At 38.5% G+C, this 25,853-nt stretch overlaps 1 protein-coding gene across 1 annotated transcript; it reads left to right on the top strand.

Moving 5' to 3' along the window:
* The first annotated feature begins 849 nt into the window (after positions 1-849).
* Positions 850-25,540, top strand: stk39 (serine threonine kinase 39). The gene is made up of 18 exons (XM_062431465.1): positions 850-973; positions 2,888-3,000; positions 3,236-3,344; positions 4,745-4,883; positions 5,304-5,359; positions 7,972-8,081; positions 8,306-8,407; positions 8,809-8,942; positions 9,087-9,135; positions 9,895-9,960; positions 12,910-13,032; positions 13,816-13,845; positions 14,239-14,295; positions 15,046-15,107; positions 20,628-20,680; positions 20,887-20,955; positions 21,301-21,365; positions 25,390-25,540. Exons 1-18 carry the CDS (start codon positions 868-870, stop codon positions 25,462-25,464), a joined length of 1,518 nt encoding a protein of 505 aa, XP_062287449.1. The 5' UTR covers positions 850-867; the 3' UTR covers positions 25,465-25,540.
* Positions 25,541-25,853: the final 313 nt, after the last annotated feature.

The raw sequence follows: 25,853 nt of genomic DNA, 5'->3' as shown, positions 1-25,853 counted from the left end.
CAAAAAGCAGCTTGCCAAGCCATTTTATCTGGTAATAAATGTCAAAAAACACAATTAAAGTCCTCCTCCACTCAAAATGTGTTTTTTCGTTTTCATTTGGATGTTTGGGCTTCACTGTACAGAAAGATGTTTCTGCAGAGTTTCTTTGACGCTATAAAGGCCATTTTCACATTTCTGTAGAGGAAAAGTTTCTCTGTGCTAATTAAAAATCAAATTTAAAAGGCGGGGACAATGATTTGTGGCATCACAACTAGTTTCACAAGGGTGATGTGGAAACAGAAGCGTCCAACACTGAGAACTGACTTTACAGTGAAGTGTGTCCAGTTCACTTTTGAGATGAAATATATTTTACATTTTTATAGATTATAAAATGTTTAATGAGAGAGAAAGTGTACATGTAATTTTTAGACATAACTTGGTAATTATAGGATAACAGACACACATTATTGTTGATTTTTGTATGTTTTAAAACATATTTCGAGGGGATCTTTCACATAGTTTCTAAACTGCAGCCTCCAGTACCACCTTATAGTCTTTAAATATAATGTATAGTGGTTAGTCTGTCTTCCTGGGTTTATTGAACTGGTTTTTCGCGCATGTGTGCGGTCCGTTATTTTCCGGGTTGCTCTCATCGCTGTCGGTTGCTCTGCTGCAGCTGCCAGCTGACACTGAGGAGGGGAGGTCAAACTCTCTCTCCCTTTCTCTCTCTCTCTCTCTCTCTCTCTCTCTCTCTCTCTCTCTCTCTCTCTCTCTCTCTCTCTCTCTCTCTCTCTCTCTCCCCCCTCTCTCTCCCTCTCTCTCTCTTTCTCTCTCCCTCTCTCCGTGTGTCTGTGAGAGGCAGCTAACTAGCGCAGCATCATCATCATCATGGCGGATCAAGGCGAATCTCCGGCTCCTGTCCACCACCCGCAACCAGCACTGACAACCAGCTGGCCAATTACCAGGGAGTCGTACGAGCTGCAGGAGGTCATTGGTTAGTACCCGCAGATGTTATGGAGGCTGTGTATTAGCATTGAAACACACGCCGCGGTGGTTTTATCAGCTGTTAATGACGACGAAGGCCTACCGGCTTTTTCATGTGCAGTCGCCTCCTGCGATGCTTTGCAATGCGGATGTTAACTGGGCACATTTACAGACTACCGCTTTACAAGCAGATGTGTCTGTGTGACTCTGACGAGGCCGAATCGGTTGAAATACCGGTTACTGTCCACGGCTGAAAATGTCACAGTCCCTAGGTGCGTTTCTAGTTACTGTCAAACAGCAGATAGATGGATCACACACCAGCGGTGCCAGTTCATATGGCACACGTGTGTCCAGTTCATAAAATCACAGATGAGGCTGCGTGAACACCATAATGTGTCATTTAACGTGTGTTGTCTGTGATCAGTGATCAGATCCTTTACCTTAGTAAAAGATACTGTCGTCTAAAAATACTCAATTACAAGTAAGAGTCCTGAATGGAAAATGTTACTTATGGACTACTAGAACTACTCTTATTATTAGGCTATTATTGTTATTATAACGTTTATCAGCAAAATGTGCTTAAAGTAGTAAAACTACTTGTTATGCAGAGTGTTATATTATTGTAGTAGTATATTATACTGTTTGTTTCTATCACTAATACATTCACGTGGGAGCATTGTAATGCTGTAGTTTACAAATTTGGAGCCAGTTTTAAATATTTTGGGTAGATTAATAGTAATAGTACTTCATATTATATAATATTATCTTTAAGCTTACATGTTATCTAGCACCTTTCATGCAAACACATTTTTTTAAAGAAAGTAAAATAGCGAAAATCTAAACAACAGGATATTAAAATATTATTGTATATAAATTCCCTCCAAGATGTAGTGGAGTGGACGTATGAACTAGCATCACATTGAAATACTCAAGTAAAGTACAAGTACTAGTAAAGTTGTACGTAAGAAGACTACATGTACTTAGTTACTTTCCATCACTGTCTGTGATGGCACATAAACAGAATCAAACAGCCTGTCACATATTCTCAAGTGAAGCAATTTCACAAATGTTACTGCTTTTTACAGTAATGATAATGGTTTTCTGATAATAAATATAGTAATAATGGCAACTGTATACAAGGCCTTTTTATTTCTAACATCTATCAATCCTGAATTCAAAATGAAAGACTCAGCTTCCACTGGGGCTGCAGCTAGTATGCCTATTTCACAAATGTATTATTTTTTGGGACTATTGTAGGAGGGTTTTTTTTGTGTTTTCGTCCTGTAATTCAACATTTCCAGTGTTTCAAAATGTTACTCACAGAATATAAAATAAAATATATAATAACATTTTTGTTTAAATAACAATACAAATCTCAAATATGCCTTAAAAGAACAAAAGGAAGTTGCCTGAATAGTTTTGGCAAATGTGTTTACCCTGCAGATGAGTTGACAAGTCATATCATTACTGATAAGAAATAGCCCCACAGCTGGCTGCTGTTGACTGTGATGAGGTAGTGAAACCCCTCATCACAGCCCCTCTGTTCTCATAATCAACTGGTAACCAGCCAGATCTCACTTGTTCTGCAGTTCTCCTTATCTGTCACTAACAGCAATACGTTTTGTGTCACAGCTTCGTGGCGTGAACAACTCCAGTGGGGCCTGATTTGTAATGGACCTGTTAAAAACGTAAACAAATGCATTATGTTGGGGTGGGGGTTGGGGGGTTGTGTGTGTGTGTGTGTGTCAACTTATGTCTGACGTTTCAGCCAGCACAAAAAAGACACATAAAAAGAGGAACAGTAAGCAAGACAAATACCACTGATCAGCAGAGCGATACTGTATTTAGGACTTCTCTTCCTGATGTTTGTGATGTCTTTGCCCTCTTTTAATTTTTCATTGCTCTGTTGTGGCTGTGATTCCAGGCAGCGGGGCTACAGCTGTGGTGCAGGCAGCCCTCTGTACCCCCAGACAAGAGCGCGTTGCTATAAAGAGAATCAACCTGGAAAAATGCCAAACCAGCATGGATGAGCTATTGGTGAGTACAGTAAATACATTGTAATTTTCATAGCCTGTGTCCACGTGGGTGTGTTGTCTCTCTCTCTAATGCCTTACTACTGCTCTCCCTCTGATCAATATTGTTGTTCTAGTTTTCACTGAGGTGTATGTAAATCCTGTTGTTGTCAGGGCTTCTTATATGTCACTACAGACACACTCTAGTCAAATGTCCTATACTGTATGTGAAATATCTCATTGGTCTTCTCTCATTACAGAAAGAAATTCAAGCAATGAGCCAGTGCAGCCATCCCAACGTTGTCACCTATTACACCTCCTTTGTAGTGAAGGATGAACTGTGGTTAGTCATGAAGCTTTTGAGTGGAGGTAAGTTTCACCTGCAAAGTTACATGGAACCCAATCCCATCTCTGGCTTAATAATAAATGAATGCTTAGTGAATGTGATGATGCTACACTGTAAATGCCCCTTTTTTACGGTTAGTGCTTTGATGTACCCATACTATTATTCACTTATGCATTAGTTGTTTCTGATGAAAAAATTATGTAGTCGTACAGAATATACTCATTGTGTATTGATTTGTCTACTATCACAGTTAGTTGGTAAAAGAGACCTTTGGCATGAAATTATTCAGAATTCAAATGTTTTTGTTTTGTTTCTTAAGTGTTGAAAAAATAGGAAAAAAAACACTACTTCCCACACAGCCCACATGTATCCTAGAAAATAACAGATCACATTTAGGCCGTTATATGGAGGCTGTAGCACACTACAAGTTGCATGCTATGGTAAATGTAGAGCTGAAATGAGTAGTTGATTATTGTCAACTAATTTGACAATGATTTATCATTTTTGGGTCATTTTTTAAGAAAAAGTCCAAGCTCTTTGATTCCGGCTTCTTAAATAAAAAAAACAACAACTTTGGTACTTTTATGATAGTAAACTAAATTTATTTGGGTTGAGGACTGTTAGTTTAGACAAAATACGACATTTGAGGATGTAATCTTGGGCATTTTTTACCATTTTTTGACGTTATGGACCGAACAACTAATCGATTAATTTAGAAAATAATGAACAAATTAAATGAATAATGAAAATAATCGTTAGTTGCATACTTGCATCTGTGGTCTGGCAATGCTCTTTTACACATCTACTACTCTCACTTGTGATTTAATTGTAACAGTGATGTTACTTACCATAATGTACAACCTATTATGTTGTACTATTTAAAGGACAAGCAGCAAGTAAAAGACATGGAAGTCATTTGTATCTGATCATAGTGTACTGACTCAGAAAACACAGAACCAAAAAGCACAAATTCAGAGGCAGAGTGTCCAGTATCTTTAATCAGGTCAAAAACCAAGCAGGAGTCCAAAAAACCAGGCAGGCAGCCAGATAGACAGACAGAACCAAGGGGAACAGGCACAAATCTTCTAACCAGTTATCGGACAAGGTATCAGGCATCATACAGGCAGAATAAAACAGAGCGAGAGTTGCTGGAAAGCTATTGTAGGCATTAGAAGAAGAGATTCTGGCAGTATGTCAGGTGGGACATACTAAATCTTTTTCTGGCATATTAAATGTATGATAGTATGGGTATTGGAACACAATTGGATATCAGGCAAAAAGCATAAAACTAGACTATATAAAGGTGTGACACATATTAATATTGACCACATAATGATTCTGCTCAACACTGCAACTTGTTTTGTTGGTCAATCCTATGTATAAAATGATCATCTTAATTTTGTTTTTCTTTGCTGTTGTGTAGGCTCCATGCTGGATATAATTAAGCACACAAACAAAGAAGAGGACAAAAATCGAGCTCTAGATGAGCCTATAATTGCTACCATATTAAATGAAGTCCTAGAGGGCCTTGACTACCTGCACAGGAATGGACAGATTCACCGGTAACACATTTTAATTTGTACATTTTTTCCTAAAAGTTGCTACTTTGATTACAGTTTCATTACTTTATTATAAAAATTAAGAAACTTCATGTGAAAAATGTGCTTGTGTTGTTTTGAATGAAATGTCACTACATTGTAAGATGCTCTGGAGAAGGGAGTTTACAAGTAAAATATACTGTAAATTTAAACCAGTGTGTGTGATGGTATTTATTGACCCGCAGCCTGCTACAATGCAGTTGTTTGAGTGTCTGTAAACATCCTATAAATTTCAAGGTCAGTGAGAGCCAGGCTTAACGCTTCATCAGCCCCTTGGGCAGAGATCCAGATAGTGGTAGGATGTAGGATTCGTTTGCGCGAATGGAAGAATCGATGCTGCTCCACATGACTTTGTTGTTTGTCTCTGTGTTTTGTTGACCTCAGGGATGTGAAGGCTGGGAACATACTACTGGGAGAAGATGGATCTGTTCAGATTGCAGGTGTGTTGAACATGGTATTGCTATTCTTTTCTGTTACACTCTCTTAAGTGTTTCTTTATTTTAAAGCTGAGAGCCTGTATGTATCCTGAGATGATTGAATACACAGATTGTATTATTTTTATTTCAAAATTGAGGATGAAACCCTTGAGATTCACCATCTTGTTTTCGAGCATCCTCAGGCACTAAAACATAAAACTTACAACACTTAAACAAAACAAAATACATCAGTAATAGTAATGCTAATAAATTAAACAATACAACACAAAACAATCAACATAGTAACATCAACGGGGACATACACAAAGGCTTGCACACCATCCCAAATCCCACCCGCTACATCTGTACATCTGTACAAAGAATGAACGATAAATTAAAAAAAAGAATAGATCCAATGACATTATGTTAAAGGACTGAGTCTACTTATAGAAGAACTCTTGAAGTCATGGAAACAAGTAGTCGATTGGAGTTAGTAAGGCAAATTATTCCAGTCTGACGGTACTTTAAATTTAAAAGCACATCTGTCGATGAAGGAAAAGCACAGGTGTAAATAAAAAAAAAGAATGATGGCTAAATTCCTTTCAGCTAGTTCAAAATCAGAAGAATCAGAAACAGGTTTATTTCCAAGTAGGTTTTCCCATACAAGGAATGCGCTTTGATCTCATGATACACAACAGCAACAATAAACATAGTGTGAGGACAAAAACAGGCAAATACAAGAAACATAGGTGACAAATTAACAATAGAAGATATGAAAAAGTGTTATACGGCTAAGTTCAATATGTCTGATTTAAAAAAAATAATAGAGCTGTGCAGTTTTGTGCAGGAATGTGCAAACATATTGTCATGGAATATGCAGAAGTACACAGTATGAAGTATAAACATATGTGCAATACAGAATATGTGCAATATCTGCGTGAATGTAACACATGAGTCAGGTGTGAACACATGCGTTTAATGTATTTGTGGTGCCTGAACTTTGTTGAAGTGGTGGGTTGCAAGTGGGAAGAAACTGTTCTTGTTCCATGAGGTTTTGTTCCTGATGGGCTGCAGCCTCCTGCTGGGTGGGAGTGGTTCGAAGAGTTTGTTTCCATGGGAGGAGGAGACTGGCACAATCTTTCCTGCCTGCATCCAGGCTCTAGAGGTGTGTAGGTCCTTGAGGGATGGCTTGTTGCTGATGATCACCCTCTCAGCAGAGTGAATTACACGCTGCAGTCTGCCCTTGTTCTTGTCAGTGGCAGCAGTGTGCCAGATGGTGATGGAGGAGGTGAGGATGGACTCAATGATGGTGGTGTAGAAGTGCTCCATCATTGACTTTGGCAGGTTGAACTCCATCAGCTACCACAGGAAGTATGTCTTCTGCTGAGCCTTCTTGGTGAGGCTGCTGTTGTTCTGCTCCCACTTGAGGTCCTGGCTGATGGTGGCTCCGAGGAAGTGGAAGTACTCCAGAGTGTTGACTGAGGAGTCACACAGGTGGCAGATAGGGCTGCATTTCCTCAAAAATCCACAAACATCTCCTCTGTCTTTAGAGCATTGAGCTTCAAGTTGTTTTGTCTGTACCAGGACAGCAGGTGGTCAATCTCCCACCAGAGATGAGCCCAATGAGTGTGGTGTTGTCTACAAATGTTAGGAGCCTTACAGACTATGAGTGGAGGGAGAAAAATAGAGGGGAAATTATGCAACCTTGAGGGGAATCGGTGCTGTTGGTCTAGGAGAAACATGTTTCCCCAGCTTCACGTGCTGCTTCCTGTCAGACAGGAAGTCTGCAGGTGGAGTCAGGCACGTGCAGGCTCATAGGGTCACTTGAATAGAACAAAACCATTGTTAATGCTATTAGGGACACCTCTGCTTTTCCTAGTAGTATAGAGGTAGACTAGTAGATATATTTTGTATATAATATGCTCTACAGATTGTAAAACCCCTGGATACAAATTTGTGATTTGTGATATTGGGCTTTATAAATTAATGAAGACTCAAGTCATTAATGACTTGAGATGAAGACCTTTCTTTGTTTGACTAAAATCTATGAAATACTTTCGGTTTTGTGTTTACTCTGTGACTATTTACTACTTTGGAACGCAGCATTTAGACCAGCAGTAATCAATGACCAGCTTATCATAGAAGCAGATACCCTTTACTCACATAGAGAAGAGGTCAATAGCAACCAGGATCAAATTCAAATGCTGAGCTAACAAGCTGAAAATAGCAGATCAGAATTTGCAGTTTATTAGCCAGAATTTCTTTGCTGACTGTTGTACGTTATTTACTATCCATCCTTCAGTTCTTCAGTTCAGCTTTTCAATTTTGAATTTTCTATCCAAATGCACTTTAATGCACTATGCTTCTAACTGTTCGCTCTCTTTTTTCTCTTTGTGATTTACATGTTTTTGTAATTTTTTAAAGATATTTTTAAAAATATATATCTTTATCCTGTCTGTTGTTGCACTGCTGTGGGCTAGGAAGAACACATTTTCTGTGTATGCAAGTACACAAGAAAACTACAATACTCTAAATCTTGAATGTTATTTTGTTTGCTAAGAAAAATCACCTGCAATCATATGCATTTTCTTTATTAAGAATGAATAATGCATTGCTTATTTATCCTTTTTTTTCAGATTTTGGAGTTAGCGCATTCTTAGCCACAGGGGGGGATATGACTAGAAACAAAGTACGAAAGACCTTTGTTGGCACACCATGCTGGATGGCACCAGAGGTGATGGAACAGGTGAGTCCAACAATCCATAAAAAATAAGTTGTTGGTGACATTGTAACCTCGTTGTATTCCACTTGGGGCCAGTGCTAATACATTGCCTAATGTAATACTATCATTAGTTAATTTGATATACCTTCTGTCATGTTAATCACTAACACCAAGGCATTTACATAAATCCCCTGACATGCAAGTCTATTACAGTGATATTACAGATTATTATAATTCTTCATCCACAGGTACGAGGCTATGATTTCAAAGCAGACATATGGAGTTTTGGAATTACAGCCATAGAATTAGCAACAGGGTCTGCACCCTATCACCGCTACCCTCCTATGAAGGTCAGTGCTCCGAATGTGTCATTGGGTGTAATGTAATCAGTGTGGCGTGCTAATCACATTTATTCCTATAGCTTTCACTGGTACTGGCAAATAAAAGATGATAGCAATGTCCATAAACTCTTGGCTTACTCTAATACTTACTCCTTAACCAGCTTTCTTCTGTGAAGTTTCATCATTAGCAGAAAAAAAAATGTTGAGAGAAAAAATTCTGAATCGCTGCTTTTACTGTAATTTGGAACCCAGTCAGCCTTTTATATGAAGTCACCCATTGCTTTTACTTTACATAAGATTTTCTCTGCAAACGGTTTCCTGCTTTGAATTCCTTTTCTTCATACAATATTTATGTTGCTGATGAAATATGTGGGCGGTTTTTGACCATTTTTTCTTGTCTTTTTTTTTAGGTCTTAATGCTCACGTTACAAAATGATCCACCCACTCTAGAGACAGGCGTAGAAGACAAGGAGATGCTTAAGAAATATGGCAAATCGTTTAGGAAGCTAATAACTATGTGCCTTCAGAAGGATCCTACCAAAAGGTTCGCTCCACATTCCATATATCAACCCAATATCTCAGTGAAGAGGGCTGACGCAGTTTGTGATCGATAAAAAGGACCTTAACATTCAGTGAGTGAAGTGTTGTGATGCATTTTTTAACAATTGTTCTTTTTTTTTATCTCTAGGCCTACAGCCGCAGAGCTTTTGAAGTGTAAATTCTTCCAAAAGGCCAAGGTATTTGTTTCATCTCAAATATTTGACTTGACGTCTTTCTTTGGTTTTGTTATTCATGTTACACTTATGGCTCCTTGCCAACTCCTACCCATATGTCAGCCCTTTGTGTTGATGTTTGGGTAAACTAAGACATAGTTTATAATGGTTATGTCATTGGAGACATCAAACAGCATACAGTATTAAAGTCAACATTGACAGTGAATTCTTAATATACTATTGCAGAAATAACGTGACAATAGAAAATGTCACGTTTGACTCTCATGATAATTACATTCCTTTGTCTCGTGCTTGTTAATATATTCTGAAGTACATTATGGGGGAAAGCTGTTTAAAAAGGAGAATCTGTCGGCCGGTTTTTTAAAGTGTAGTACATTGACTGTGACCTCCTGAACATTTCATTGTTAAATGTATACTGTTTCTACTAATTCAATGAAATGATGATTTACTGGGATGTACTGAATGTGCAGGAAAAGCTGTTCAAATGTTGTTAGGAGTGTCTGAAATGCAAAATAAAGTAAATATTGAGGCACAGTTGCTATACAATTATAAAACTTTTAACAAAGATAACCCAGAGAACACTCCAATCTATCTTCTAGCGTATGTGCTTCCACCAACCCAGCCAATTTCTAAATGCTACTTAAAAAACAAACCCTCATTGAGATTTTTGTAAATCATTGTCATGTTTTGATTAATTTCATCTATTACTTAATTAAGTTTATTAATGGTACTTTGATTTGTGCTTTGTGCTTTCTCTTACAGAACAGAGAATATCTGATTGAAAAGCTTTTGTGTCGTGCCCCAAAAATTTCCCAGAGAGCAAAGAAGGTGAGTTTACATAAGCTTTTGTTCAGTTACTGGCTTAACATGAACAGATTATGTGTGCGTATGTCCACCATTTACAGTCAACACAAGCTATGCACTCTGACATTCTTCAGCACCTCAAACACTGTATATGCAAACTGTTCTGTAGATTATGTAAAAATATGGGCCACTGCAGCATGAGAGTCAAACAGTATAGGTTTACTGACACCTTGTGTCAGTTTCCCCATCACTGCGGCTCTCTTCAAGTGGCACAACTTGGGCAAATAGGTCTGAATTAATGTTAACAATAGGTAACAAAAGCACATTATTGTTCAGATTGCTTACTCAGTTGCCCCTCTGTTCGCTGTTCAATGAGAGGAAGTGCAGTTTTCAGGCACAGCTGATATTGGCTTCACATAACACTCTGCCTGGATGGCCAGGACAGAAATTGGAACAGAGGACCACTGCTGGGAGGCAGAGTGGCCGAGTGTAGGGGTGGAAATTCACTGGTCCGGAGCAAATGGAGGGCATGAGTGGCTAGCAGGGCTGTTCCTGTGTATGACGTTAACATTACGCACAGACAGTGCAGGGTGTCAATAAAGAGGGAAGCAACTACTAATACTACTGTATAGTGGAAATGGCATGATATTGGTGAAGTTTGTTGATGGTCATAAATGGATTTCCATTACTGCATGCTGTCAATACAGTATATTATAGATACCACTTTTCCAATTTTGACTGTAGTTTAGGTCAACTCTGAATCATATTATTCAATATTGGATCTAAATGAGGGTATTCAGGATATGCTTGGCAAAGACTTTCCCAAATGATTCATATTAAAGCAAATGATGGTAAATATTGAAAGTCCTGTTTACAATGTAAAATAGTCAGCACATGTTACAATCAGCATAAAGACAGCAGTAGATTAGATTATGTGGCCAGGTAATGTCTTATTTTAAAACTCCGGTGGATGAGATGTGTTTCACAAAGCCAATGTCCTTGTTATTTTGTGCTGATTTGACCTGCAGTGTCATCTACATTATACACTCAGCAAATATTACCCAAAGCTTGCAAACACACACAGTTCTACTCTCAGGAAAACAAATGGGCTTTCAAATGGGCTTTGACTTCACCTTTAAATTCCTCAGGTGAATGAGTAGGAGATGGCAGATCCTCTCTTCAGCTGTCAACAGTACAGTAATTTCAGAATTAATACTTTATCTAATGAAAGGAGGGAGAAACTCAGGGATGATTGAAAGAGTGAGGGACGTGAGGGAGAGAGGAAATTACCAGTCTTATGCACCTGACAAACAAGGGTGTAGATCAGTTTCATTTGACTTTTGTTATATTTGAAATAGATTACATGGGAAGTATCAACTGTAGGCACACGTGAGGTGAATAACCAGCAGAGGGCACCCTGACACCCACGATACAGCTTCCAGCTGGAGAAATTAGAGGCTTTATTGTTCAACGATTAGACATGAGTAGCTTGCAGCAAAGGTGTTACGCTGGCCTCATTGATTTGTCACAAAATGAAAAGTGAGGGAAAATGGAAAAGGATTGTTATTGAGTTCAAATGTATGGTCCAGTACACACATGATGATAGAAAACTGATTGAATTCTTCATGGATGCTTTCTGAAGCCTGATTTTAAAATATTGGGCATTTTACCCTGGTGTGCAGTAGTTTTATCCCCTGTAAATCTTGGTATTAGTTGTTACCAAATTCAGATGTTACAACGTTTCTGTTCATAGTCATATCTTCATACATCTGCAGTAGGGTTTTTGTCCTGTTTAATGTGTGTGAATGTCAGTCTGGTGATCATGAATAGCCACTGAGTGGATTGATCTGTGTCTGTTTTGCTCAAGGACCCTGAGCAGAACTGGGGGAGCCTTGGTTCTATGTCAGGTTTGGAAAATAAACCCGACATCACCGGAGGGGTAGTGCTTCTTTAACTTTGACCTTGTCTAGATCTGGGGAATTTATACGACCCCAGTGTTAGTGGCTTACTTTCTGTTTTGTGTGCTGTCTTTTCTGTAACACTGTGGTGCTCTCATAACTTCCCTCACAATGCTAGACTAGTCATCTGTTGCTCGCCACTAAACTGTAGAACTGCAAAGAATTACAGGCTTTATCAGTGACTCTGCCATACTTACATGCTTTGATGTGTTATGTTATATATCAGTTGCATTTATGTTACCACTGATATTTAACCAAGTTGAAGTCGGAATGGATCTTCATCTTATCTCGCTTCTCCAAATGATTTTCTTCTGTACACATTGTGCTGTATCCAATCTGTCCTTACTAAACAGATACAATAAATCTACAAGCAATCATAAAATTTCTGCTGGAGTACTGAGCAGTTTTTAAGTTAGTGTATTGTTTATTGTCAGTGTTGTGGTCACATTCATAACAGTAACTTCTGAAAATGAGCCAGTAGCAAATATTGTATTTGCAAATTTGTAGAGTGTGTGGATCCTGGTGGTCCATCGATGATTTTTAATATAAACGTGTATGTGTGTAAAATCAAAAATATGCAAGTAATTGTTTTTCTCTCTCTATTAGAATTATCATAATTAGATTAAAAACATATATTTTAAGCAAGTCTCTAACTCCTCTTGCCCCCCCTTGAAGAGAATAGTTTTCATCTCTGATCACTTCCACTATCTTTCAGCAATTGGCTGGCCTGATCAGTTTTTATTTCAGACATATTCAACATGCTAAATTATTTTAATGTGGCTTTGTACATTTAATTTTCATGTCATAAATGTGCAGCTGGGGATGTCAGTAATTTCTCTCACAGAGGGGTTTCCTTAAGCCATGTCAGCTCATCACAATACTCCAAATAACTAAAAAAAAAAAAAAAAAAAATCATATGGACAGAGCACAATGTATGTGCAAACGTGTGCAATGGAAACACTATGAATGGTGTCATTAACAGTTAGTGTGTTGGCTGTGTGTTGTCGTGGTCCAGGTGAGGAGAGTCCCAGGCTCCAGCGGCCACCTGCACAAGACAGAGGATGGAGACTGGGAGTGGAGCGACGATGAGTTGGACGAGGGCAGTGAAGAAGGAAAGGCAGCAGTGAATCAGGGCAGGGTAGGTGAGACACCACTTATGCCAGCCCCAGCAATGTGTATTTTTTTCATTTGCACTCACAGGATACTCATCTTGAATGGCATATTATTGTATAGTAATGACAAAGTAATAACAATTAATTTTTAAAATGAGCCTGTTATGTTTCAGATAATTTTTTGAGATTCACTTTTAAACATTATTGTAACAAAATGACAAGATAGGTGTTGGTCATTATTGTTGCATGTCATGTCTAACCTGTAGATCACGCTGTTATGTAACTTCCCCTCTGTTTTACACCCTGTGCTTTCCTATCCTCCCTGATCAGTTAGGGGTTTTTTTTGGATAGCAGATGGCTTATCTCCGAGAAAGCCTGTCATGAGGTCGCTATAATGAGCTGGAATATAGCTGCCAGGATTTCAGGCAGAAGGAAAGATGACAGCTATGATCAAAGCGCCCTTTGATAGAGATACCCAGCTTTAATGTATGATGCAATAAATAATATGCTACCAAAAGTAATGATTTAAGAAATAAGTTGTCACTGGTAGTATTTATACACGGTTGGTTTCCAGTTTCCTTTCATCAATCTCTGGCTTGTTAGTTTTTAGCAGTTGTACGGCTCTTTTTTCTCAGAATAGTAAAAAAAAGGTTTTGAGTGACAGACGGATGGACAGATGCGTCCATCATAGACCTCTGGAAAGACAGGCATGAAGTATATCAATGAGTGAACACCACAAGTTTGTTGCTCTTAGAAAAACTTCATGAATATGAAATATAAAACTATTTGTTTTTGATTTTTGCTTCCAGTCACGAAGGGTCAAAGATGAGGCCAAAGATGTAAGTTAGCTCTTCCTCTTGTACAAATGTTAACATGCAAGTACATTTTTTCTAGATGGCAAAAAGTTTAGCACTCTCTGTTGCTGTATAATTTTAACATTTGGTAAAAGGGTATCTATGTAAATGTAATTAATTGGCTGACTTGGGAAGATTTTTGTGTAATAATAAACTCCATTATGAATGTTTATTTCACAGTCCTTCAGTGTTATGCTGTTTAATCAAAACAGCCAAGCACCTGCTTGAAACTGTTTGACAAAACCCAGCATATTGATCTTTCTTCCTTGCTTTGACTTGACTTCTCTGTGTTTTCTTTATGAGATGATTTCTGATTTGATATTTACCAAGGATGTAATAGCATTTGCGCAATTATGCCTCTCATTTTGTTCCTCCCAGAATGAGGAGAATGCCAACTATGTCCCTATTGAAGGGTTGTCTATTCAGCATCCCCAGGTGAGGGATTCAGCAGCAGCACTAATTTGTCATGATTCAATGACCTTGATGCCACACTGATTGTCTGTGTGTGCTTGTGTGCATACTTAACATGTGTGTGAGTCTGTCTGTGCATGTGTGTTTGTGTGTGTATTGTGTGTGTATTGTGTGCACGCGTGGATGTTGGTCTCCTGGAGCGATGTTCTCAGCAGTAATAACTCAGAGTAAATGGTTGTCTGCCTGACAGTGCCAGCTCAGTGCCTGGGTGTATCTCATCTAAAGTCTCAGAGCCATTGTAACCCATTTTCTAAGGCTATTGTCATTTTGAAAATGAGCCAAAGCAGTTTGAGGTGTAGTCTTGTGCTCCTGTCAGGAATGACCTATGACAGCTACTCAGCAGTCATATCTTATTCCTAATAGCCATTTTCTGCTGCACAAAGAGCACATTTATCATATAGTATTGATAATGTCAGTAGATACGTAGACAACACACTGTACGTATTGCTCCTTTTCTTTTCCCTTAAAACGTTCCCTGCATGTACAATAAATGGAAGACACACACACACACACACACACACACTCATATACACGCAACGCTGCATTTGTGGTTCATTTCTTGTGACTATTATGTTCATCTTACATCTTACATTTACGAGCTCTTTTCGCTCTGCAGTACATGCTTCTTTCTCTTTTTCACAGTTTCTTGTCTGATTTCTAAGTCTATTAGAGTATAATGTAAACTGCCTCATCATCAGACATTTTCTCATGCAGGTTGAACCATTTGAGGATACGCCCTACATTCAAGGTGCTGTGAACATGGTACTACGGCTAAGGTGAGACAGATGATTCTTCTTCAGATCACTTTCTACATCATTTGCTGATATACAAGGCCTATACTTTTTTTTCCTTTTTTCCCAGAGCCACTTATTGCAACAAAAGCGGAACGAGCAAAATGAGAAATGCAGTGCAGCTTTACACATGACTTAATACGTTACTGGAATGATCATCACCTCACTTTGTCCAAAACATGCAGGCTACGAATAGACGTAATGATCTTTGCCTGCTGTGAAGTGGATCTGGCATCACTATGGATCCCTTCATCTGAGTTTGTCTCTCTGGTCGTGTTATGGGGAGCAGAGTGTTACACCCCATTGGCTCTCTGGCTGTGCTCCACAATCTGCTTTCCTCCTGTAGACTGGTTGCACTCATTGCACCCGAGTTTCTTGCTCTACAAGTTCAGACGTTTCTGTTTATGAACAGATTTTAATAATAAAGTGGACGTTTATTGAGATTCAGCCTCAGAATGATCAACGTTAGGACTTCCTGTTAGAAAACAACACAATTTAACTTGATATATAATTAGGGAATGCAAAGTAGACGTTATAGTTCACATTATTTCTCCTTGTTACTGAACATGCAAACACAGAGAAAGAGAAAGAGAGAGGACACTTCAAGTGATGCAGCAACAGACAGAGAGAAATGCATGTTTGGACAGTCCAACGTCTGCTTTGGCTCCCTGATGGGCCTTATGGTTGCAGAGCAGACTCGTGGTTGAACAGACATCTGAAGGTCCCTCCCTTGGCTCCCAGCATAGCACAGAAAGCTGTTTTATTCTTTGCTTACTAATAAGATGCTAGTTGGGATGCAACAGGAGATGGCTCACTGTTTGCTGGCTTTTTAGTATTGTAACCAGGTGATAGAAACAAACCGGCAGTGCTTTGATGGTTCATAATTTTTCTGTAGATTTTAGTTGTTTAATCTGTGGATTTTATGGTTCAAACTGGTTTCATCTGTCAGTCAGTGGTACTATTCCAACATGAACTTCAATTACAGCTCCCATTAAATTAAAAAATATTGTTACCCCGGAAACATCAGAAAGAATTTATAAAAATGTGTCAAAGCAGAGTCACATGAATTAATGTCCAGAGAAATTCTGTCTTCAGTATGATCGCAGCATTAGGCTGTCAGGAAGCCTGTCTGTGTTTGTCACAAACTGTGGCTGCTACAGTATTCAGTATTAGAGATGGAGGTGTGTGACAGGTGTCTTCTTGAATGCAAGTCCACAAGCATGGTGGCATTTTTTTTTATCTCAGAAACATAAGGTTTTGTAATACTCTTATGTGCCTGGGTGGATTACCAAGACCGTTCACTATACACTGTTATTTGACACGATCAAGCTCTTTTTGTACAATTTATACTTCAAATTCTATCAGCAAAATCTCCAGCTCAGCAGCAGATTGCTGACCATCTTAGGACTTACTGGCCTTATTTGAATGAATGTTTAAATGTGGATTTTGAGATAAGGGTAAGGGAAGAGGTTTATGTTATGATCTAAGGAGGTTTTTTTGTATGACTGAGGAAATGTTCCTGTAAGATAAAGAGAAAAAAGCCTTTAGGAATTACTGAGTAGGATTTGGCTGCTATGTTTGAAAGTGAAACAGCACAGACGGTATTATAAGATGAGTGACTGTGTTCACATTTTGAATTTTTCTTTGGCTGTTTTCCCATGTTTGGGAGGAAAACACAAGATATTTATGGCCTTCACAGATATTATAAGGTATTACAATACAACCTACAGGTGTCCTACAGGTTGTGAAAAAAGTCATATAAAGATTATAGTCCTTGACAATTTGTACAAGATTTAAAAATAGAGAATTCATGAAAATAGCTGCATTTGAGAGAGCAGAATAAACAGCTAATTGGTCCCCCCTCCTAGCTAATAAGGGAGTTACAGCTGATTAGCATGTGTTTACAGTAACATGATCCCCTCAGTAGAGGAGACTGGGGAACAGCAGCAGCATGATTGGATTTTTGTCAACATTTTGCTTGGAACTCATTCAGCTTTTCTTTTTCCCCCTTTTTTTCACAAATGCACTGAGGTCTCCTGTGAACAACATTGTCAGCAGTTTGAAGGGGAAGTTAAGACTTGCATAATATGCTTGCTCTTGTTGCAATGTCATTGAAGCTTAAATAGCCCAAACAGCACAGATGCAAATTGATTTTACTGAGCAATTTAGTCCAGAGGTGACATTTCCTTGTGTTTTCCAAAGCCTCTGGTTAATAAAGGGTAAATAGAAGCTAACAAATGTCAAAGCAGCCCCTGAAATGTCCTTTTGATGACTTTCAGAAAAAACATGGATATATTGCTTGTGAAATTGCCTGCACTTTTATGTGTGTATGAAATAATTAGGTAACATTTATTGTTCTTGTCCATGACTTTCCCTAAAATATTTAGTACTACTTATGGGAAAAATGGAAAGAAAGAAAAGCTCAGTTTAAACCAGAGTAAATATTAATTTAGCAGATATTTATTATTGGAAACTTCATTCTATACATGTTGACATTTTTGGATGTTCAGCTGACCTGCTGTGCTGGGTTTTACAAGTAATAAGTTACAATGAATTCATTAGAAGTCTTCCCACTGTACACTATCTTATGTTCCCTATAGTGAATTAATTTCCAAGAAACTGTGGAAGTTATTAGGAACATATTGACTGACATTAGGGAAAATAAAGGGTTAAGAGTCAGAGTATTTGCAACTCTATTAAGATTTTTACACAGTAACCTTTTATGTAAGTGCTCTTGATTTTTGTTTTCTGTGTGAAGTCTGGACCTCATCTTATACAAGTGCGTAAAATTCATTGTCAGAGCTCCTTTCTTTTCATGTGCAGTCAACCATGTGCATTGATGTTAAAATGTGGACTTTCTTATTTCGCTTATTTCAGTTGATTCTCCCCAAACCTGTCAGTGTGTTTACAAGAAACAAAACAAACAAAAGAGCAGAATACATCTATTTAGTCTCAACACAGCAGGGCATATGTTTGTCTGGCATCATAATGTGTTGAATTTTGTCTGAACTATCTGCATTTTTCCCACCTCTGCCAACAATGTGGGCTATAATGTGTTGCACTGACGAACATTACCCAGTGTTTTGACAGACTGCAGTAAAGATTTTTCCTCCAGTTTTCATCATGTTTTTCAGTGAAAGGGTTATTAAAGCCTCTACCTAAAATCACAAACCCGTCTTTACCTGTGGAAAAGCTCTGTGTCCACCTAACACTTATGTTATACCCTTTTTTTTTCTTTAACTGATGTATCATAAACCTTCCTGTCTAGTGAGATTATACAGTCATCTTGCACACGCAAGTTTATTCACGCTGTGTCAAAGGGTTTTGGTGTGAAGTGCTAATTTCACTGCTGCTGAACTGTGGGAACATGAAATCTTCAGAAAGGTATTTAAAAAGGTACCATAATCCCAAATGGTTCTGACGTCGTTTGACAGAAACCTTTTTTAAACACCCACTGTGGTTTATCTACAGAAGTGACAGATTTTCGGCACGTTTTATTGGGACAGGCTATGATCCTCTGACATACATGTTGCCTCAACAGCTCTGGCAATGTGCATCCTCTGCTTCTACAGCAGGGAATAGAGATGTTTTGTATATCCATCTGCTCCACTGGAGTTTGTACCCTGTTTTTTTTTCCAACAGTGAGTCTCTAAAATAAAATAGAAAGTCAAGTTGACTCAGCTAAGTGATAATAAATCTTACTCTCACTATTTTGCTCATTGTCTTTGTCCTAACGAAACTCATAGCAGCTGTCTTTGCTTGTGTATGTTTGTTGACTTATGGCTCTAATCTCATCTGAGATGAGGGTTGTGGGCTAGCCGTGTGATTTATTTAACCAGACTACAAACCAAATTAATCTTCTCTCACCACATTTCTTTTGGGAAGCGCTGACAGGTTGTGCTTTTATCAGCAACCGGCTACTCCCATTTTACGCACACATTTTAAAGACAGATGTAAGTGATGCAAATTAATGCAAGTTAATGCTGCAAAGGGGCTGAAGGGCACATTTCGTGAATGCAATTACATTTAGTGGATATATACAGGCACCTGTTTGTTTTTCATATTTTACCCCAGTGTTTAGTTGAAGATACGTACCACCTCAAAGTTTTGGTCACATTACAGCACTGTTTGTAACACAATGTGTTTAATAGAATCACCTTTAGTCGTGTTTAGTTTTCAGACTTTTTATAGGAACATGCACAAATAATATGATTCCACTGTTTCCCTCTTTTATAACTCAACATTTAAATATTTGCAGCAGATATGAGGTAAGCAAAAGAAGCAGCAAGACCAGCCTGTCCTCACAAGAAAAATGACAGTATTGGTCTAAAATTCGGGATGGCAAAAACAACTTATAGTTACATTTACGCTATTTAGAGGCTGAATTTTTAGACCTATACTATTGTTTAATTATGATGATTGGTTGGGCTAGACGGTTGTTGCCATAGTCCGTATATAGAAATCTAGCTGAGACACGTCCTCTGCTTCTTCTCTATAGTTCTCTATAGTTGTTAAAGCATATTTTTTACACAGGCAATGTGCTTTCATGATAAACTTTTAAAACATTTTAATTGTTTCTTTTTCTTTTTCATGGCAGATAATTCAGCTAATGATTGTGTCAGTTGGTGTAAAGGGTTTATATTTATATTTAGCTGGTTTAATTATCTTAATGCCCTTTGTGTTAAAGCTGTTCCAATCAATATTTTTATATTAATAGCTCAAATGACTGTGTGTTATATGCAAGGGTGTGCTGGTATCAACAAACACACAGAGATTTATCACCTGACTCTGCAGTTCCTCACAGCTCTGCATTGCATTTTAGTATCTTTCAGCTCATTGTTTTGTTTTTTTGGCTTTTTTGCATGGTTTTCAGCAAAAAAGCTTTTAAAACCCACTGCATACTGCACCAAGCAGCACATAGACAACGTTAGTAACTATCTGGTGAACAATGTAGGAGTATTTAGAAGCCAAAGAGCCAGATATTTCCCTCAGGAATTGCTGGAGAACAAAACAGCAAGGCTAGAAGGAGAATAAGTATTGGACATTTTTCTGGCAAACACAAATCCAAACTAATTCCAATGTTGCTTTTTGTCTTCTTGGTGGGTAAATAAGCCAGTCTATATTTACACATTCACCATATTGACTTTAAAAGGTGATGTCAGTGTTGATGAAAGCTTGTATCTGCCCCAGAGTTGTAAAAAAATAATAAATCAATGAATGCACACAATCTCGTACTCATTTTCATCCACGTTTGATAAGGTCACTGATGTTGTCCTACAGTGTCGACTTGTCAGCTGTGCTGCTTCACCAGTTCATCAATTTTCCTCAATCACAGAAGGCATTTTCATGTCTACACACAACCCTAGTCTCCTGCTTGAACTGAGTTATTTGTCTGCTCTGTTTAAGTATTGTAGTAGTGTTTTTATAATGAGATGCCCATAGAGACACAACAAGAACATTCAAATCTGACTTCTGCTTTTGTAAACGCCTTGTTTCTCTTTATAGGAACTCTAGAAAGGAGCTGAATGACATCCGGTTTGAATTCACTCCTGGGCGAGGTAAGAGCTGAGCCTAAATGATTTGAATGTGCTATTCACCTTTGTGATAACATCTTGACATGCTGTGAATCTTTTGCCTAATAGGTAATGACAGTGTTTGTGAATAGAAGTGCTTATGACAGTATCTAATTCCATATTTAATACAATTACCTGCCTGTTAGTAGACTGTTGCAAGCCCAATATTTGTCATGTTATTCTCTCTAAAGACACTGCTGATGGCGTTTCCCAGGAATTGTTCTCAGCCGGTCTGGTCAATGGACACGATGTAGTTATAGGTAATGTTACACCTTTTTATTCTGTTAAATTGCATTGTTAGATAATCTACTTATCTAAACCCATTTCACATAAATCATCTCTTAAAGGGAAAATGAGGCCCCTACTAGAAAGGTTATTACAAGAAATCATCATTTTCCACAGACCTTGACATGACTAAATTGAATAGAAATTGCTTTTATTAATTACATATATTTTCCCTAATGTAGAATTATACAAGTGCATTAGTGGAGTCTAAAATGTCTCTAGTATGGGAACTCATAACAGAAAATAACCACATTTTATTCTGTTCTGCTGTTTCTGCAACTGAACTCACATTACATTGTCTTTTGACCTCTGTATTACAGTTGCTGCTAACCTTCAGAAGATTGTAGATGACCCAACTACCTACAAAGTATTGACGTTTAAGTTGGTGAGTTTCTAGATGATTGATGGTTGATGACACCCTCCTGTGTCTTTCCTGACAACGTCCTGCTGTAAATAGCTTGTTGTTGAAAGGTTCAGTGGAGATTGTGAGAGCTGAAGATATTAGAAAAGCCACAAACAAACTCAGTAGCTTTAGCATAAACCAACTTTTGCTGCTGAAGGTTTTTCAGTTGATCACATAAGGTTGTTACCCTTTTGGTGATGTATAGTTTGTTTACCAGGAAGGACTGACAAATTTAGTTTTCAACTTGGTGAAGCAAAATATTTATTTTTACTGTCTGCTCAGCCTTTCAGTACCTTATCTCACCTCAATTTTTAGGCTACTCACAAATCTTCAGGAAAACAATTTTACGTTATCCTCATCAAAGATTTGTGTTTCTTTTATGTGATTATGTAAAAAAAAAAGATGATTGGCCCTCATATCAGATTTTAAAACAAATATTGATACCGCTATCAGCCTCAAACATGTAGTATTGGTTGGACTATAGTATATATCATCAATTTGAACTTGTCCAGTCATAAACATTCAGTTCAGTCAGGAACACTCTCGTCATAGATTAAACCATTTATTGCAAAAAATGGTAATACAGTTTTAAGTGGCGTTGAAAGGCTCCATTCTAAAATGCTCCCTGGATTAGCCAGCAGCATGCTGAGCTAAAAACAGGGAGCGCAATGCAAAACCCCCCTTGGAGTGGGCCGAAAGCAAGACATGAAATGCAGATTGACCCTAGAGCCATGATGGGACCATGAACCAGAAAGGTGGAGGCTGGGGTGGTGGAGGCAAGCTTTGCCAGCAGCAATGTGAGCAATGGTGAAGCTAGATCAGTGTAGGTGGGAGTCATATTTAAAGGGACCGCCTTGTGGTGAGAATGGCTGTGATTGGTGTGTGACTGATTGTGAATCATGAAGGTGTGCTAATTCAATCAGTGGCTGTCAGCTGATTACAGCGTATGACTTCCATGTCCTGCATGAACTAACACCATGCTTCATTATCTGAATGCCAAGTTTGAGTCCGATCCGGTGTTCTTTTTATTTTATTTTTTTTGTCCACTGTAACACAGCTGCACAGTGAGTTTTATTCTATAGTAATTCGACAATAAAATATGTTTCCAAGCTGAACACCTCTGCAACAGGATAATATACTTTGCATCACAGCTTTCCTGGCTTTCTGCGTTTTGTGAGGTGTCCTACAATCTTTTGCGTAATATTTGTGGAGAGCAGTGTTAGAATTTGAACAGCCCCTCTTCATGTGGAGTATGAACATAATACTGGAGGTCAAATGCAATTTTCAGCCAACTGTTTCATTCTTCTTTTTTCTCTGCTGGCTTCACTTGATGATACACAGTGCTGTTTATTTGTTTGTGTGCTCCACGGTTCACCTGCGGGTCAGTCACTCAATCTGACTGTAGTAATGGATACATTAAGTCTGCATGTGAGCCACACACGCTTGTTATTTTATCTCTTCTATCTGGTCACAACAGAGGAGAGGGCGGGAGAAGCCTTATTGCATGTCGTGAATGTCTGTCTTTAAGTCATAAGTCCACTTTGTGTTACAGAGATATCACATTTATGAAAAAGTAAATAGTGAAACCAAGAATGTCAGTCCCTCTGTATTTGACAAAAATATGTAAATTATGTTTTATTGACCTTTATGTCGTTGTGCGTAAACAACATCTGTGCTTTAGGTCACAGTACTTTACAGAGTGACCTTTCTGCCATGTTTGCCTCATCAGCAGCTAGTGAGCGTTGCTGGTGGACCAGTCTCTGGAGAGAGTGAGGGCATCGCTGGGCATGCCATGTAGATATATGCCCCCATTTGCATATGTTAACTCTGCTCCACTGCATGCAGAGTAAAATCTTCTCTCTTACTCAACTCTCCCTTTCTAACCCAAGAGTTACGAGTGCATATCAGAAACCCAGGGAGTGAGAGTAATTACCCTCGCTGGGCCAGCAATTCATATAATTTAGGCAGACAGTTTATGGTGTGGGTGGCACTAACCCAGCTTTATGACCAAACTAAACAAGAGGTCACTGCAGACTCTGTTATTCCTGTTTTCGCAAAAGTCCCTCCATGTTGATCAGGCAACTAAAGAACTTTCAGACTGCCTGAGACTCCCCTATCAGGTGTAAATTGCAGGAGGCCAGCAGGTGTTAGGCCGCATATGCAGACTCTGAAGCTGAATGAACCCCATGAGTAGCAGCTGAGCAGCCTAAGAATTGAGGTGAGATAAGGCGCTGGATGGCTGAGCTGACAATAAAATAAATATTTCGCTTTATCAAAGGGAACTGCTCAGTTTAGGGAAGATACATAGCAAATGTTTACAGACACCCAGACAACGTAGGTAGACCATTATACTTGTATGTGATTGTTTAACATCTCATTTCAAAGCTATGGGCATTCATTTTCCAGGGAAGGGTTTCCACAAGATTTTGGATCTTGCTCTGATTCAGCCACAGGAGCATTAGGGAGGTTTGATGTACAGTGATAAAGCCTCATTTGCAGTCAGCTTTTCAATTCCCAAAGGTGCAAACCCATCAAGATCTTCCTAATCAAACTCGGAAAACCATTTACTTTACTGACATTGCATTGTGCATGGGGACATTGTTATGTTGAAACAATGCCTTTCCCAATCTGTTGCCACAAAGTTGGAAGCACACTATTATGTGAATATCATTATAAGCAGTTGCACTAACATTTCCCTTAACTGGAAAAATGGCATCTATCCCAAACCATTAAAAAATAACCTCAGACAAACACAACACAAACAACACAAAACAAAAGTATAGACAGACAGATGGGCATATGTGGTATATACAGTGTAGTATAAATGATTTAAATGTGTGATTCACTGTGTGCATGTTACAAAGAAATCAAGGCAGTTTTGTTTTTCACATGTAATCTGCGTAATAGCGATGTTCTGATTTGATATCCTGCAGCAGCACCGGTTCTGAAATGTTGACTCTTACTCACTGTCATAACAAAATTTTACAATCTTAAAATTTAAAAAAAATTATTTCATTTATTTGACAGAGGTGATACTAATTAGTCAACAGAAAATAATAACTGTAAATGGGCCAGAGTTAGCCTAAAGGGCTAATTTCCATCTGTCGTTCCTGGCCAACCTAAAATTAGCATAAAGCGTCATCTTGTAAAATTCACGGTACACAACATAATTAACATGCAAAAACTAAACAGAGTACACATCATCAATCAATGTCACAACACAGTGTTGTCAACAGCAATACATACTAAGTAAGTTAAGAGAGCAATGGAAAGGATGGATAAAAACAGACGAAACACAAACAACAGGTAGGCAGCAGATAAAGGCAACTCGTCTTCTAATGTTCATGTGTTTACGAGTCACAGCTTCAACCAACCAGTGGCAGTGACAGAAGTGTGAACAACTTCTCTAATGTGCACTGGTAATAAATGTCATTCATTTACATAATCGACAATGACATTCATATAATGACAGTGAGTCCTTTTAGAACAACATCATGAATATTTGAACATCTAAATGTAATATCGTGTGAATGTTTCCATGTTACTCAGAGAATAATCTCAATAGGTTCCAACATAGTGATGTAAAACTTTAGTGATTCACTTATCAGATTAGTTAACGGTGTGAAGCAATGCCCTGTGTTCAGGGATCAGTCTACACCTTCTACAAACTGCTCATTCATGTGATCATCATTTAATTCTCTATGCAGGGTACAACACCTGAATCTGAACCAAACTGAACTCTGAGTGTCACATTTTTGATAGCAGTGATATTTAATTTGTCCTACTCTTATTTGTCAGTTATTAAAATACTAAAACAAAAAGTTCTTTGAAAATAAGCCTCATTTTCAAAATAATAAGCTCACTAACTTGCAGTATTTGGTTAATCCAGTGTATTACTGCACAGCTGTTCTACAGATTTTCGGCGGATTCGTTTTTGGTGATGCAGATGAATGTCAAGATGTAACCAAGCTCCATTGACCATTTCGATGTCTTCTTTCTCGTGCAGGCCTCCGGCTGTGATGACACGGAGATCCCGGACGAGGTGAAGCTGATCGGCTTTGCGCAGCTGAGTGTTAGCTGATGATCTCTTCATGCCTGAAGCAGGTGAGACAGTTCAGGGCAGACAGACTGAGGAACACACCACCACTTCCTGCAACATCCTCCCCAACACCCTCCCTGAAAACTCACTCCCCCCCCCCCCCCACCCCACCCCTCCCTCACTCCTTTTCACCTTCCCTGAGGCCAAGCTCTGCCACCGCCCCGCCTCCACCTCCTTAGCGCTGACTCCCCTGCTCACTGTCACCCCGACCTTTAACCTTAACAACATTCCACCGCCCAGCGCACAGACCGGGATCAGGATTAAGCCCAGGAAATCTAAAGATGTACTCAGGTGGTGAAAGAAGGTGATTATGATGTAGCTTTGAATGTTTTATTTTTTTTTTTTCTTAATTTTTGTTTTACATCACATTA

This window comes from Scomber scombrus, chromosome 13 (assembly GCF_963691925.1).
Source record: "Scomber scombrus chromosome 13, fScoSco1.1, whole genome shotgun sequence".
Classification (NCBI taxonomy): Eukaryota; Metazoa; Chordata; class Actinopteri; order Scombriformes; family Scombridae; genus Scomber; species Scomber scombrus.
Note: the sequence above shows the minus strand (reverse complement) of the source record. Positions and strands in the feature narration are given on the sequence as shown.

Coding starts and splice junctions, on each gene's coding strand:
- stk39 (XM_062431465.1), top strand. CDS start 868: ATGGCGGATCAAGGCGAATCTCCGGCTCCTGTCCACCACCCGCAACCA. Junction 13,033..13,815: donor CAGCAGTGAATCAGGGCAGG/GTAGGTGAGACA, acceptor TTTTGCTTCCAG/TCACGAAGGGTCAAAGATGA. Junction 14,296..15,045: donor TGTCTATTCAGCATCCCCAG/GTGAGGGATTCA, acceptor TTTCTCATGCAG/GTTGAACCATTTGAGGATAC.